This window comes from Conger conger, chromosome 4 (genome assembly GCF_963514075.1).
Source record: "Conger conger chromosome 4, fConCon1.1, whole genome shotgun sequence".
Classification (NCBI taxonomy): domain Eukaryota; kingdom Metazoa; phylum Chordata; class Actinopteri; order Anguilliformes; family Congridae; genus Conger; species Conger conger.
The window spans coordinates 8,483,340-8,499,922 of record NC_083763.1 but is presented as its reverse complement, the minus strand read 5'-3'; the positions used below and the strand labels follow the sequence as shown (position 1 = coordinate 8,499,922).

The 16,583-nt window shown below is 47.6% G+C and overlaps 1 protein-coding gene across 2 annotated transcripts; it reads right to left on the bottom strand.

The window, feature by feature from the left end:
• Window positions 1–2,525: 2,525 nt before the first annotated feature.
• Window positions 2,526–16,041, bottom strand: cers1 (ceramide synthase 1). Of its 2 annotated transcripts, none has more exons than XM_061237846.1 (7): window positions 14,813–16,041; window positions 6,908–7,067; window positions 6,142–6,322; window positions 5,605–5,766; window positions 4,749–4,896; window positions 3,583–3,728; window positions 2,526–2,694 (listed from the first exon to the last, which is right to left on the bottom strand). In XM_061237846.1, exons 1-7 carry the CDS (start codon window positions 15,074–15,076, stop codon window positions 2,652–2,654), a joined length of 1,104 nt encoding a protein of 367 aa, XP_061093830.1. In that variant the 5' UTR covers window positions 15,077–16,041; the 3' UTR covers window positions 2,526–2,651. The 2 variants fall into 2 exon arrangements, with proteins under 2 accessions (XP_061093830.1, XP_061093831.1); XM_061237847.1 differs by lacking the exon at window positions 14,813–16,041 and adding an exon at window positions 10,990–11,127.
• Between the last annotated feature and the right edge of the window lie 542 nt (window positions 16,042–16,583).

Sequence of the window (16,583 nt, the reverse complement as noted above, 5' to 3'; positions counted from 1 at the left end):
AGGAGGACACGCTGTGCCAGACACGAAGGAATAATATCCGCACAGCAGTCAACACTTACACCGGAAACGGGCCTGTGTGAGAGCAAAGCAGACGTAGCACTCTCCGCAGGCCGGGAGATTAACAGTGTTCTCAGAAAGGACAGAATTCCAAATAACATTCATTAATAACGACGAAAGATTAACGTCCCATTGCTAGCAAGGTCTAGAACGGAGACTGGAAGACGCGTCGAATGAAACGGACTCTCCACAAACATCCGTCGCCTGTTCCCGCACCAACTCGCCGTTCAATAACGAACTCTCGAATTTGAATTTGATTGAAATAACAGCGCTGCGACGGTTGGAGCAATATTCCACGAAGGGCTGCATCGGTGGACCTCTTTCACATGCACACGCTAAAAAAGTAGGCTATACTTCAGCACCTGCAAACCCGTGTGGCCGTTGTCATTTTGCACGATGTTCACTTCGAGGTTGAGTTTTTACGTACTGATGATGGTAAGATAACAAGGGGTTTATTTTTCCATTGGTGTTTTTAAGACTACATATCAAGCATATCTGAACCATTTCAATATCATGCAATTCTGAATACTGTATGTGCACTTCAGTCTTCACATTCGTTGAGGCCTTGCAGTTACGCACAGGCCTGTCAATGCGCATTGGGCTATTTGGTTTCTGTCATTATAATGTAAACACTGCTGTGGCAGTAATCAAACATATTTTCAAAACTTCTCCAAGTGTACACTGTTGTAAAACAGACATATTCAAAAAACGTTTTCAATCAGAAGAATAGTCCATTGGTTAAACGGATTCCATTTAACTTTATCATCAGCGATTATCTTCAGTTTCTTTGTTATCATTTCAGTGCCACTGTCAGTGTTACAAAAACAGTGATTTATTTATACGAAAACAAGCTATATTTGCAGCGCTTTATCTTTCTATACGGGCAAAAAAGAAAAATGAATTTTGCCCTGATTAATCACATTCCGACACATCTGCAGGACAGATGTAGCCTACTCTGTGACTACATATGAAACAGGTCAGGCAGGGAAAATGTCTGCTGACTAAATTAACCAATACAATGATATGAAATTCAGTTTTAAAAACCTTTAAAAACAGACTTCAGTTTTACAAGGATCCACTGACATGTCAAAAGGTTGCAAATTCATGAACACTTCCCTTTTTAATGCCTTCACTCCTGATACTATAACAAAGCAACTGCTTTAGAAATCTGAGACCCACATTCATCAATCCTGCATTGAATTCACCAACTGCTAATTATGTTTTCACAGGAAGTGATACCTGTCAACCTTAAAACTGAACATTCCTGTGTGGTAACTTCATAAATCCTACTAGCTTAAAAGCCATACACCTGCATAACTGAGTAGAAATTGGCTAGAAAGATGATATTCACACTCAAAAGATTTGTGAAACTGTCCAGCAGAAAGGTATTTTTCTGAATCTAAGTATCTGTGATCTACAATGATGGGCACGATCTATGATAAAGTAGGGCAAGATTTAACTACTGCTTGACAGATAAAAAACATTTTAATCTAGCCGCTTCAGTGCGTCAGACACTGATTGAACAAGAAATGTTTTTATCAGACGTCAGAAGCCCAGTCCGTCATCGGAGAAGGGAACGGAAAGAACCACTCTGGCAGATGCGATGGCGGTCTCTCTGTGGCATGCATCTCAGAGAGACAGACCTGTTCCTCTCCAGTGCTCAGTATCTTTCACTGTACTTTACTGTATTGTCCCACTATGATTAATAACCTCACGTACATACTTAAAACCTAGTTGTATTCATTGGCATTTTCACAAGTATGCTGTATTTATTTTTTGCTGCAAGTTTCTATGAAGAGTATGAACTTAACAGGATAACACATTTCCTCTCGAGAGACACGACTGAATCACAGATGAAACTGCAGCTTATCAAAGCTCGAGCTGCAGCTTAATTACAGTTCAAAAGGACTGTCAGGATGCCCAGCTGTACATGATACTCTGGCAGTGACTATGAAAAGGAGATTTGGCTTTGTAGCGCCACCATTCTTCCACACCGAAATGATTATAGGCCACATTGTAGGCCTCGTGACCATAACCCTGTACGCTTCTATGCTGGAAACAATACATGAGGGATAGTGTGTAGATGCACTGTTAAGGTGAGGTTTGTTGGGTATGCACGATTGATCAATGGGGCTGCAGGTCTCTCAGGTTAGGTCATAACCTATTCCAGTGTGTAACTGAGGACGTTGTAGTCCTTGAACACTCGCGTCCCATCAGGCCTATCTAGGTTTGGACACAGAAAAAAAAGCTGTCAGCACTATGAGTGTTCTTAGAGTTAGAACTTCTAAATACACCCAGTACACAACAGGATATTCACATAATACAGATGCCTCTTCTTCTTTTTTTTCTTTTTTTTTTACGAGCAAATTTAACGTAAGACCAAGGTAATCTGAAATAACATTCACAGTGCTATACTTAAAATTAAATTAAATTAAATAATTACTAGAAAGTATTAGAGCCTAGCATATTTTCCTTTTTTTTTTTTTTGCAAGACCAGCTAGCAAGTTTTGCCTGGACAACGGTCTGAACTAAAGCGGGTCAGGGTGTTGCTTGCACTTATAGCTAAAGGCCAGAAGGTGGTGCTAGAGAGGTCATTATAGATGCTTTTCCTTGGTAACCCCATTCTGCACGTGCTTCCTGAAAGGAAAAAAAAAAGCTGATTGTCAGCAAGGAGGAAGGCGATAGCAGGATGAACAATGACACCAAAAGGCTATCAGTTCAGTCCAAGGTAACACGATAAGGAGGAGTCTATTTTTTTGAGTAGTCTCTTCACACCATAGAAGCTCCTAGATACGGTTTATCAGAAACAACTTAGAGCACATTTGAATTATATAATTATTAGATTAGATTATTAGGTAGACAAGAGTGGCCACTCAAAGAGTCATATATGATTAGGCAATCGACTGAAAATTGAATCAAAACTTTGCTCGAGTGGCAGCTAATAACGTCAGTCTCGTGACTTGCACATCACGTCTTATAATTTATAAATATATATTTATTCCATCCCCGATTTTTCCCCGAAACGAAACAACCGAGCCAAACTTGTTGGTCTCCCGTTTCAACCCGTCCTCCCTACTCCAGGAGGAGAGGGCGGACACATAACTCATGTGACGCTCGTTCCCGCTTCTTTTTTTTTTGTCACCCTGCAGAGGCGACACCGATGACACACTGCCCACAACGTCGGAGCATAACGAGGTCAGCATATTCTCGGCGTGTGCACCTGCAAGCAGGTGGTCTGACCACACGTGGCCGCTAGAGAGCAATTCAATCAAAACTAACCGGCTTACCCCCCCCCCCCCCCCACCTATCATTCCCCGAGTTGGCGAGGCCCAGCCAATTGTTGCCTCGCCAAACGTTTACCTCCGGCCAATGGCGGCGACCGACACTCGTCACAGGGCTCGCGCGCGGATTACTTCCGGAACGAGCGTCCGTACCGGCGTGAGCCGCCCCGGAGGCCGCCGCGACCCGCGTCTCGAGGAAATACAGACGACCGGTTCTCGTTCGTTCGGCGGGGGGTGCCCTTACCCCTCGTTCACAGAGTTGTGGTGGTCGGCGTCGTCCTCCTGCAGCTTCAGCCGCTCCGCCTTCACCTCGTCGTCGTCGTACTCCCGCACGTCGTTCACCTCGCTCATCTGGCCCGTCAGCACCTTCGCCACGAACAGGATGATGTACTGCGGGGGGGGGGGGGGGTGGGCGAGAGAGACAAGGGACGGGGGCGTGTGAGAGTCCTCTCCGCACTGGAGGAACAAGAACCAGAACTCCTACGGGTGGTAGACCCCCCCCCCCCTTGGTGAACTCCAGCAGAATGTCATTGATGTCATGGAGGAACAAGAACCAGAACTCCTATGTTGTGGTTCCTGGGGGGGGGGGCGGGTCAGAGAGATAGGACCAAAAACCCCGGAGCTGCTGCTCTGAGAGACTCCATATTGGAGGGTTCCAGAAGGTCTGCTGGTCTTTATTTGAATCTATGATAGTCCCCCGCTCAGATCCAATGAACCAGGTCGAGTGAGTTAACAAACAAAGTGACAAAGTGCTTATCTGTTCAATTAACCGATCACTAGAAAACTAATCTGAACACTCTGTTGCTATCTGGGACATTGACCCCTGTTACAATGCAGTACCGACAGTTCATGCAGCCCTATAAACAAAGACCCGCTGAGGACACATTAGCACACGTGCCTCTTGGGGCGCGTGAGAGGGGAAGACGCCACAGCCAATCAAGCAAGAGGAGAGTCATCAAAAACACAAACCGCTGGCTGACTCACTGGCCGCACTGCCAGCCTCTCTGCATGCGCGAGTGGAAGAGGAACGAGTGACCTGGCAGCGAGGGAGACCACAACGCCCAGCTGCGTGAGACGACCAGAGTGGATTCTCCACCCTGCTCCCTGCTCGGGTGGGATTTACTGGGCGTAGTGGTTAAGGTATCTGACTGGGACCCGCAAGGTCGATGGTCCGATCCCCGGTGTAGCCGCAATATGATCTGCACAGCCGTTGGGCCCTTGAGCAAGGCCCTTAACCCTGCATTGCTCCAGGGGAGGATTGTCTCCTGCTTAACTGTACGTCGCTCCGGATAAGAGCGTTTGCCAAAGTGCCATTAATGTAACGTAATGTACTGACCACAGAATCGGGTGGAGTGGAGGGGCTAAAAAGGGTGGAGGTGTGGGGGGTGGGGGGGCAACGGACGCACTCACCAGGAACCAGTAGATGTTCATGAGGAGGAGCGCGAACAGGAGGAAGTTGAAGAAGAAGTAGAAGGGGATGTTGGGCACAGAGTCCAGGCTGGAGACGCAGGAAGCATACAGCACTTTGAGGGGAAACCAGTAGAGCCGGAACCAAAACCTGAAGGGGGAAGAAGCGAGTGGCTCTTGACTCACGTGCCACGCTGTGTCGTAGCAGATCGCACGTATGACCCAGCTGATTCACAAGCTTGTGAGTAACAGTGCAACACTCGCTCATGGGGAAAATCGTATTTACTTCATTATTAAAAATATGATGTTTTGGCCACCATGGCCTAAATCAGACTATATGGGAACAAGAATCCCACACACCTGAGATGTCTCCTGTCAAGACACTTCCTGAATCCCCCTCCTCCACATCTATACCTCATAGCTACACGTCCTGTTTTAGGAAGTCAGGTCAACAAACTCTTAGCCAACACAACTGTAACCTCAGACTCCGAACAAACTATTTTATGAATGTAACAATTGGTAGAAATGGATGTCATGGTTGGGGTTAAAACCATTTCAAGTATTTTTCAAATAATGCGTGAATGAATTCCTGAATTTCCTGAACTGAAATTGACCTCAGTCCTCCCCCTCACTCACAGCAGAGCTAGCAAGATAACATTGTTTATCAAAATAAATAAAGATTGAGTCTGACATTTTCTTTCTTCACTGTTTAGTGATAACGTTAATCATTCCAACACACCACACCAGCTTGGTTCTTGCAGTGTGTTAATAAATACCACAAAGGTCTTTGCACTGTGTCCATCGCTTTTGAGCTTCTGAACGGTTTGGTCATTTGGACGAGTGCACAAGAAAGGCTCACCAGGTGATACTGAAGCTGACAGAGCCCAGGTTCGAGAGGACATCGTTCAGCAGGTGGTAGACCCCTCCCCGAGTCTTGAAGTAGACGTTGAGCTTGGTGAACTCCAGCAGAATGTCATTGATGTCATGGAGGAACAGAACCAGAACTCCTATGTTGTGGTACCTGGGGGGTGGGGTACACACAAAGGGTCAGAGAGATAGGACCAAAAACCCCGGGCTGCTGCTCCAAGAGACTTGGAGGGTTCCAGAAGGTCTGCTGGTCTTTATTTTAACCTATGATAGTCCCCTGTTCAGATCCAATAAACCAGGTCTAGCGAGTTAACAAACAAAGTGACAAAGTGCTTATCTGTTCAATTAAGTGATGACTAGGACAATAATCTGAACACCCTGTTGCTATCCAGGCCCAGCAGTGCAGACAGACCCCTGTTACAATGCAGTACCAACAGTTAATGAAGGCCTATGAACAATTATTTGCTCAGAACATATTAGCCCGCATGTCTCTTATTTAGACGCCCATGGAGGTCCGCACTGCTCTCACCTGAAGGCATAGGAGAAGGTGATCAGTGCCAAGGTGATGATGTGATGCACTATCATGACTGCGGAGTCCTTTCTCCAGGCATCCATGTAGATGGTGGCGTATATGGAGTGGCCGTAGAAGCTTCCCTGGATCAGGTAGGCGATGGCGATGTCAGTGGGCACTGACATCCCACTCTTCCAGTCTGTTGGAGACACGAGAGTGGAGCCTCAGGTCAGGCAATTCTCTTATACAAAAACGTGTATAAAACATGTTTCTAATATACATTGTGAATTCTCATCCAACTCTACGTACTGGGAGTGTTCAAAACCCCACATGACGACACTATAATTCTATGCCAGGGTAGCCTGTAGCCCAGTGGTTTAGGTACATGACTGGGACCCACGAGGTTGGTGATTAAATCCTCGCTGTAGCCACGATAAGATCTGTACAGTTGTTGGGCCCTTTGCTCCAGGAACTGTAAGACGCTTTGGATAAAAGTGTCAGCTAACTAACGTGAAAAAAAAAAAAAAAAATGTTGGTAAATGGAATACAGAACTTTTTTTTGCTCTTTTTGAGAACTCCATTCCTTGCACGTTACTGAAGACATTTATCCTGCCACTTAAACTGGGCTTAACGAATGTGTATAGGGCCACCTCTCAGCATTTGCCCCGGTTATTGATGTAAATTGATGGATTTGGGGTTTTGCCACTTGCCACTTGATCATTGGGGGGTCATGTTTATAGCCGTCATTAAAAAAAGCACCCAGGAGTGATGGGGAAAAGCTTACCGTAAAAGACGGAGGGGGGGTCGTAGAAGAAGGAGTACTGTGTGAAGAAGAGCAGGTAGGTGCTGTAGGACCAGGACATGGTGTAGAAGAGCAGCTTCCACCCGCTCTCGGGCATCTTGGCCGTGTCTTTCGGCCCGAGGTGGTACCACCGTGCCAGCGGCTGCAGGAGAAAACACGCCAGCAGGCGGCTGTAGTTCTGAAGGTGGCCAAACACCTCTTAATCAACCATTACACTGTGTTCTATTTGTGGTGTTAGCAAACCCCCCCCCCCCCCCCCATCTGAACATCAGATAAACCACAGACACACCACCACAGACATTGTGTTACAAACGAGTGACTGAGCCTGGCAAGAACAGCTCGTCTGCCTGCAGCGCACTGAGTCTGTTTATAGACTGCTCGACTCGCAGAAATACAGGAAGTCGAGAGAACGGCTTCCTGTAGACTCGAGGCCTCCGGTACGCCCCCTCCCCCCCCCCCTCAGCAGGAGAAGCCAATCAGTGGCGCACACGCTGACTAACATGGACACAGCCATGCAGCGCCGATAAGAAATCTCCTCGGCGCTGGAGCCTCGGCTGCAGGAGGCCAGGACCAGAACTCTCACACAACACTTTTTATCTGTCGACACGGCGCGACTATCTGCGTGACTTCGCAAACATTAACTGCAGGTCAGGCGCGAAAGGCTTAGAAGCTCGCGGCACGAGGAGATAGAAGTGACCGCCGCGATGGCCGCTTGTCGAGCCACTTCGATTGCCCTTTTTTTTTTTTAATCTTTCTAAAGCGGTGAACTCTTGCCACGCCGTTTCGCCGTGGCCCTGGGAGCAGCCTCCGAGGCCAAGGGTCGTCGCAAAAGCCCCCCCCCCCCCCCAGGACCGAGGCCAAGGGTCCTCGCAGAAGCCCCCCCCCCCCCAGGACCGAGGCCAAGGGTCCTCGCAGAAGGCCCCCTCCCCCCACAGGACGCGCACGGACGGACGATCGGCCGGGAGGACATGTGCGGTCACGCTACGAGCCTGTGGAGCGATCGCGTTACTCAACCCCGCGCCCGCGCGACCGCGTCTCTCCGGCTCCGGCGGGCCCAGGCGGCGCATCACACCGCTCGTACGAAACGTGTCGCCTGCGCTGCACGCAGCGGGGAAACCATCTCCTGCATCAGTCCTCACAGACTCCCTGCCGGACTTATTTATGGAGGCCAGCTGTCGGCAGAGAATCCACCGCCCCCCCATTACTCACAGTCTGTCTCTCTTGGTAGGGGGGCATGTGCACTGCCACACAATCAAGACTTATCGCCGCTGAATCGACGGCGAGAGGTGGGCAGATGGGACACGGTACAAGTAGGCTACGGGCAGAAGCCACCGTTTCCTTTATTTAGTTCCTTGCTTATTAACTTGTGTCTGTTCATTCTGACTCTTATGGAAAGCCTTTGCGTTGGCGTCAGAATGGGAGAAACCAGCCAGACGGTTCCCAGTAGGATTCTGACTGCTACAATAGCTGGACTGAATGGATTTAATCGACAGGGGAAGTTCAAATAGGGGACGGGTCTAATGTTCCCTGCACTTGGGGTCGACGTGTTGCCTGTTCCGTCGACGACTGGACTCGGTCATTCACCCCCGCGTGTCTCTGAAACAGCACCCCATCTGCATTCCGTCTCAATTTGACCAGTGAACCTGGCAGCAGGAAGCTCTCTTTTCTACTCCCATTTGCTCCGTGGAAGGTCCTTCACAAGCAATCACCGGTCTCCCTAGCAACCGGTTGGTGATAATGGCTTCTGTTGCCAGAAAATGACAATGCGGAAGAAACATTCTCCTCACGACAGCCACAGCAATTCCACATCCCCCCTTCGTCGCCCCACATCTCTCTCTCCCACCCCCTCGCCTTTTCTCTATTCTTTCTCTCCGTCTGTTATTAATGGAGAGAAAAGGGGCTTACATAAGAAGGGGCTAAACTGAGGAGTGAGAGAGTACATTCATGTGGAGTCCGAATTTTTTTAAGAAAAGGGGGGAGAAAAATAAAAAAACCCAGTGGTAACAGTGAAAAGACAGCTGTCAGTAGAGGAACAATAGGCCCCTCCCCCAAATTGAGGCAAACAGGGCGAGACAGTTCTTTGTTTGCGGTGTGCCCCCACCCTTAACCTCGACTACCTCCGCCCCCCAAACACAGCCCCCGACTAGCCAATCGCCTCCCTTTCACAGCTCAACCGACAGTAACCTACAAATCACAAGGCCGTATAGATCAATTTTTAAAAAAATGTATAGGCTCGTGTTTACAGCGGCAATTAAGACTGTTGACATTTAGCACATCCGATTAAAGACGACTCTGCACAAAGCATTTGACGAAAGACAATGGGCGGCGCTTTGATTTCTTTGTGCTGCTTATTTTAAACAGACCATGACCGGGGAAGGGTAGCTATGCGGCATGAAATGCCACGCTATGGGATAAAGTTACACTTACAGACGGTGCTCTTACCGCCCTGCAAAACCGAACAGTCAACACACCTGGGGCTGTGACACTGCCATGTTCCCAGGGGAACAATTAGCCACAACATCCTCCCTTAATTAACTTCATTAATTAACATGGTCTATGTAACAGCTCACGCTAGAGAGAGAAAGAGAGAGAAAAAAAAACAACAACTTCCTGCTCTAAAGAAGCACGCTCACGGCAGCCACTCAAGCTGTTCTGTGATCTCGTCATCCTCATCAACATGGCCTCAGATCGCTACTATCGGCATCTCTGTGCTTCCTGTGCCGTTCAACTCAAGAGGTACAGTAATTCTTGGTGACCGTTGAGTGACGGTGGGAAAGTGGCTTCTGCCCTTAGACGGAAGAGACATAAGGGCCCGTCCATTATTCACACCATAATCTGTTGCGTGACTAACCATATGGCTGCATATATAATTCAGCAAGCTTGAGGTCGGTAGCGCTGCAGAGGAGACGCGCTGTACGTCCACATAAAGGAAGGAAGCGGCGTTTAGCGAAGGCCTTCGTGATGCATGCCACCCACTTAATACGAGAACACGAGGCTCCTTCCTCCCGGCCCAGATCTAATCAACTTACAGGGCCACAGTACTAAGAAGACAAAGCTGGCCAACGCCATTAATCTCAGCGGCCCGGCCAAGTGCACAGTGATGCGCCACAGGGGCTAAATCCGTCTTAAGCCAAACCTAGGACAAAATCCCCTGCGTGTTGGTGTGCCCTCTCAAGGTAGAGCTTCCCAATACCTTCACCGAGCTTCATGGAGAATATCACCCAAGTCTCGCATTTGCCGCCAGATGTACTGCCAGATGTGTCTGTTCGTGATACGGAGTCCCTCGTTGGCCAGCTTGGTAGGAGGGAGAGAGAGAAGCGGGGTGACGCTCGGATGGCAATTACAGAAATATTTGCTTCTTTCCTGCCTTTGTAATTCTGTGGGGACGGGCCAGCCCTTTGGACGGCACGGCAAGAGACGGAACTGATTATATACAAAGCGGAAGGAAAAGGGGGGTGATAATTCAGGTCAACAAAATAATACACATTCAAGAGAGCTCTTTGCAGCACTCACTCACTCAGACCAGACCAGAGTTGAGCCGTTTACAGTATCGGGCCTGGAATGCCGCTTCCTCCGGTCCGTTTCAGAGCTACTCTGGTATCGAGAGGCCTCGACTAATTTCGTCAGCCGCGGCGTGTCATTAAACCACAGATGGGATCTCTTCAGTGGAATATTTCCCCACTTCTTGGAAGGCCGGAGAATATTGCCGTTCAGAGACCAGGCCACTTAGTGAATGAAAGTGGTTTTTATGGCACAAGGGCATTAATGGAGGAACTTCCCGGGCCCGGGCAATCGGGAGAACGCATGTGGCTTACGAAAAATGGGGATGCAAATAAGCTGGCCTTGCTGTGCGCGGGCCGCTTTCAGCCTCGCTGTTCTCGCAAGCGCAACCCCCTGGGCAGCCATGCAAAAAAAAAAAAAAAAAAAAAACCCACACATTCACAGAGAAGCAGCATGCCAGCTGCAAAGCAAACTTGCTTTGTGCCGCCCGGAGCGTCTTTCGAGGCGGCGGTGCTGGAATTTACGAGAGGGACGTAAACCGCACTGGAGAGCAATTCACTTACGGAACAAACTGCTTCCTCAGAACGGAGTGGATCTGGAGAGCCAGCGTATCAGAGGAGTATTGACCTCTGAGATGATGGAGGTGGGCTGACTCAGCCGTAATGACCGTGGTTCACACTCAGGAACCGGAGGGGCCCCCAGCCAACCCAATGCTCGAGAGGGAACAGTAAGCTGCACACATTTCACAGAGACACTCACACAGGCACTTAGAGAAACTACGAACGCATTAGCGCTTCAGAATTATCATACTATTTATTGTTGGGAAAATTATGTTCAGGCATGCATTACGGGAACGTCACCAACGTATAATGGCGTGCATGCAGTGATGTTTAAGGGCACGTTCGGCCTAAAGTACACACATTTCACCCTTTGAGGAGAAGGCTTTCTGGAATGTTTATTCAAAATTCTAAGTCAGTGTTCTAGAACCCAGCTGCTTTCAGTCACCAGCGGTGATTGTGACATCGGCATTAGAATGAACAATAAGAACATTCTAACCTCACACCTTAAAGCGGGGCTATCAAACTCCACTCCTGGAGGGCCACAGTGTCCGCAGGTGTTTGTGGTTTCCTTTCAATCAGGAGCCAATGAAGGCCTTGAGAACAAGGTGTGTGGACTCTTTAGCCAATGAAAGACTTGTGCTGAAACACACCAAAAGCCAGCAGACACCCCTGCCTAAAAGTGTCGCTACTCAACTTCCACATCCTGTGGGCTGCGGTGTCTGCCGTGCGCTACATCACCTGATTTCACTGTTTATTTTACCTGCTTGGTTCAGATAAAAGGCAATTATTGAAATCAGGTGGTGTAGCACACGGTAGGAGCAAATGCCTGCAGACACTGCGGCCCCGCAGGACGTGGAGTTGAGCGGCGCTGGTTTAAAATGCAAAACAGGGGTCTGTCCCCGGCGGTGTTTGGAGGTCAGCGCTAGTCTGGTCCAGGTGGCACGCTGCATGTTTGCGATGTGCACATAGAGCTCATCCCGGAAACCTGTCACACTTCTGCCTTCCAGGAGCCGAGAGAGAGAGGCGGATCGGCCGATGCAAGCGCCGTCCCGTGGCTGTCCGCGAATACACTTCACCTGTAATGGGAAAGGTCCAGCGTGACCGCACAAGCTGCATGAGCAACACTCGAAAGAGTTTTCTGCCGATGTTACGTCCGGTTTTTAAGCTCCGCGTGCATCGGGCCACGGGCCTGACTCGCGGATCACTGATTTCGCACTACAACCCCCTAGAAGGCAATGTTTCACACCCTTCGACGTACGTGCCGTTTCCACGCCACGTGACCGATTTACAGACGAGAGGCCTGAGAAAAAAATTAAAATGTCAAACCGTTGGAAGGAGGGAAGAGTGCTCAACTTAACCTGAGAGGCCTCTGGGCCCGTGGAGCGCATTAGAATGCAGGAATAATGAGAGCATTATGCACTGCCGCAGTAGCAGTACAGGCACTTAGAGAAGCGCGGGGGATCCCAGTCTGTAATCCTAACCCACTTCTCGCCCGCAGTCTCAAATGCTCCTTAACAAACATACGCAGCAACCCTTACCTATCAACTTGACCCATCAAAGGAGAGCCCTAGTAAAAGATATAATCTGATACGTTGTGTATTATGCATTAGATACTAGCATCTTAGCTTCAGACGCTGCTTCCATGCACAGAAACCTCGAAGAGCTTTCGTGCTTCAGACTACTATAACTTCTACATTCCTCCCTGGCCCTGTCAATTTAACCAATAAATAGGGACTGAAACACTAAGAAGTCACACTGAGGAGAACGTCAAGAGTCAGAGAGTCTTTATTTTAGCCCATTAAATCTCAATATTCTTAACAACAAAGGATCCCACTCATGCCAGAGAATCACTGTAAAGGCAAGGAAATACTTGTTTTTCCTCGGATGTACAGCGCACCATCACAGACTCTGAATGCAACAGGCAACACAACTGACAGCACCTTTGTCTTGTAAAATTTGGGTGGGATCTGGCAGACCTTTTTTTTTTTTTTCATCCTTAAACAAAACTAGCCTCAGCCGCAGGCAGGAGTGCCCGGATAGAAAACATCGTAAAACATTACGAGTGAAAAACACACCAATGAGAGGCATTTCAAACCCAACACCGCTGTGGATTTAGGTATTGGTAAACAGTGATCATGTTTCTATGGCAGCTGTCGCCGTCACTGTTCCCTTCTGCCCCGCACTCGTGCCATGGGAGAAAATGGGAAGTAGTCATAAAAGCGGGCAGTAAAAAAAGGGCCCTAATGGGAGACGTGTCCACGGAGAGAGGTAGTGAATGGCAGGACGGGAGCGCGCGCTTTCCACGGCGCTTTCTCTGCGGTATCGAGTGGCGACTCTCGCTGCAATCCGATCAGCCGGCAGGAGAGGCCCGGGCGCCGTACGTGACAATGTGTGGGCAAACGCTACACGTGAGCGGGAAGTGTATTTCCATGTCGCACTGTGGGTGAAAATAAACTGCTGGACGGTGCTCAGTCCCACCACCACCCCCCCCCCGCCCCACCACCACCACCACCACCGCCAGGGCTCCGCAGATAAAGTTATAGCTTAATTACTGCTTACCACCTGTCCCCGCACACCTCACTCTCAATCACTGACGTTCTGTAATCGATGAATACCGTCTGGGCTGATGTATGGAAGCTGTTACTGACTGTACCGCTTCCTCAACGTTCCGCAACAGCAAGATGTCCAGTGTTAAATGAACTCTTTCAGAGTACATAATGCTCCCTGTTGGACCTATATGTACTCTGTTAAGAGTTTACTAGACAGGGGACATTTTACTGTGCACTGAGCAGAACAACTGACCACATATACTCACTACTCAAACTGCTCACAGCTTTAGCGAAATACATACAGGTTTCATCACCAATGTGAGCCACTGTGAGGACACTACTGCCATTGCTGTAGTTAATAATGAACAACCAATTCTAGCCAGTAACGTAGCGATAAATATGGACTATATTCCGCAACAGGAAGTCTTCCGCTCTTCATCCACATTCCAATCCAAGAGATCGCGCCAAAGTTGCACCACGTGCGTACCCACCTTGACCTGAACAGAACAATTTCGCTGCGACAGCAGTTTGAATCGTGGAAATTTAAAGTGCTGAGATAGTCACCACGCCATTCCATTTACTGCGTCTAGATTGCTCGCCAATTTTTATGGCCTTTCACAAGCGCCGTCCTTCGTGTTTCCCACTTGAAAGCTTGAATTATCTTTGCCCCAAACCTGGTCAATTTCAAGTTAATATTCTATTGAAGGAGTTAGGTGAGGTGAAAGGTCGCAATTCCTGAATCGGTTAACTTCTGGAGTGGACTGCAGCACAGTGCGAAATTAAACAGTGGCGAAAGCAACAGTGCTTAGGCGACAGGCAGCCACAACAACAGCAAAGAGAGGAAGTGTTTCCCTCACACATTATGCAAGAAACTATGCTGTTCTAGACAAAAATATGATTGAGCAAGGCCATGGAAAAGCTCTTTGTTTTGGCAGATACCTTACACTTGAAACAAAATAAAAATAAAAGCATCTTAGACACATAATTCTGCATAAATTGAACACAAGAAAATGTGATTCATTTGAACTGAAATGAGGCATTGGATTTATGTGGCCTTGCAGTAAATCAAATAAGTAGTAATAGAGTCAGATGCAACTAATAACACATCGAAAACAAATAACATACCTGTGGTGTCTGTGCAATAACTAACGGGTGGGTCCATATTTAGCACGTTTATTGGACAAAGTGATAAAAAATAACGTGTAAATATATTCATACGTAATGCGTCGTGAAGGCGGTAACACACAAGGGATGATCACAGCGCGTATCTACTGTACCTTAAATAAGCAGGCTGTCAGTCCCCGTCGCAAGACGGTCCACATCACCGCGCACAGGAAGAACAGGCCAATCTCGATCCATGTTATGGACGCATTGTCCAGAAGAGTGCTTTTGGAGAGCTGGAGACCACAAGCGCCACAGTCTTTCAAGGCACCTACCATGACGGCATAGCCTCTGGTGATGAGTTCAATGTAGCCAGGCATTGGTTCAACCACCCTGGCGTTAAAATTGTGATTTTCATTATGCGCGTCCATTGTGGCCATCGCCGACGAAAGCTAAAAGCGAAAGTCAATTTCGAGAAAGCAATTTCTTGTCGTACTTTCGTTGACAAGATAACTGTCTATGTCACGCCGTCAGCTAACTTGCTAGCCTAAAAAACGTGGAAAAACTTTAAGCCGCTTAGCTTCTCCAGTAGCCTAATTCTCTATTTTCTAAATACAGACATGGACCCATTTTACATTCGGGACAGTCATTTATATCAGTGGTTTTTGCAGCGGTCAAATCGCATCGAAAATAAACATATTCATTTTCATAGGCCTATTCAAAATCACACAAAGGGTTACATTAATCCAATTTGAAATGTGGACTACGCCAATTAAACGAATTAACGTGTTTTGTGCTAATCGTTACCATAGTAAGGTCGGACCATGTGTAAGATAGCTACTGCACTAGATGGCTAATGCGAATTAATCTGTATTTAACACTATTTGTACCGGCTACTTTTACAGTTGGTTGCTAAAAAAATAGCCGCGCCATACAGTCAATGCGTACCACAGGCCAAAAAGAACTCATTACCGTGGTCCCTTTGAAACCAGCACAATCGATGCATCACATGCGTTTTTCTTTAACTAAATTCAAGATCCGTTCTACTCTATTTTCCGCATTACATACCATCTCTATGCGGTGTTAATTATTTAAAATATCATTCCTATTAGAGGACGACTTGCGACATGACAAGTAGCCTAAATGAGGGAACAATAAGGATAAGGCGAGATATCCTCAATGAGCAGCCTGCGATTGCTGGCCAACGTGTCTTCAGTGTAGAGGCGCCTTGACAAGTAATAGAAATTAAACGGTCCTAGAATCAATAGAAATTCGTCTATCTCATTGCTTTGAAAAGAATGAATACACATAATCATATAAAAGTCAGACCCGTTCTTTCCATCCTGACGAGAGTCCAGATTTCCAGTCCAGTCACGTTCTAGTATAGATATGCAGTCGCACTCCACCGTGTAGCAATGCAAAATGAAGAGCGAGCGCACCGAGGTGACGTGACGTAATTATGGCCCGCTATCCTCCTCAACTGGTAGAATAAAAAAAGGAGCTCATTTAAAGCGACAGTGCTACAATGATATTTAACCATCCAGTTTACATTGTTGGTACCGTAGAATAAGACAAACGAATAGATTTTCTGTGAGATGTCTATAATAGGACACGCCCGGATTCCAGTTGGTTTCTCTCGTTTTATTCTAACGTTTAAAGCACCTTTACCGAATCAATGGAAAACCCCATAGACATCTGGAAATCCCCCTAGACTTGAAATGGTATAAAACTATAATGGTCGGTGGAATGAAAGACGTGTATTTCTGTTAAAAAATCGGGATTTCATCACATATTTAGCATACACACGCTGTAATGTTTAATTAATGCAAGCAGGCCATCATGCCAGTAAGACTTGTTTGATTATTATTCCAGCAATTGTGCCGCTGTTGATTCCCAAAAGCCAGTCGCTTAAGGCTATTAAGCCAAGTACTATACAACTTTTCAATT

Excerpts from the sequence above, each read along its gene's own strand:
- cers1 (XM_061237846.1), bottom strand. The coding sequence starts at position 15,076 with ATGGCCACAATGGACGCGCATAATGAAAATCACAATTTTAACGCCAGG. Across the intron at positions 6,323-6,907 it reads CCCCCCCTCCGTCTTTTACG|ACTGGAAGAGTGGGATGTCA; the intron begins GTAAGCTTTTCC and ends TGTCTCCAACAG. Across the intron at positions 4,897-5,604 it reads GTCAGCTTCAGTATCACCTG|GTTTTGGTTCCGGCTCTACT; the intron begins GTGAGCCTTTCT and ends TTCCCCCTTCAG.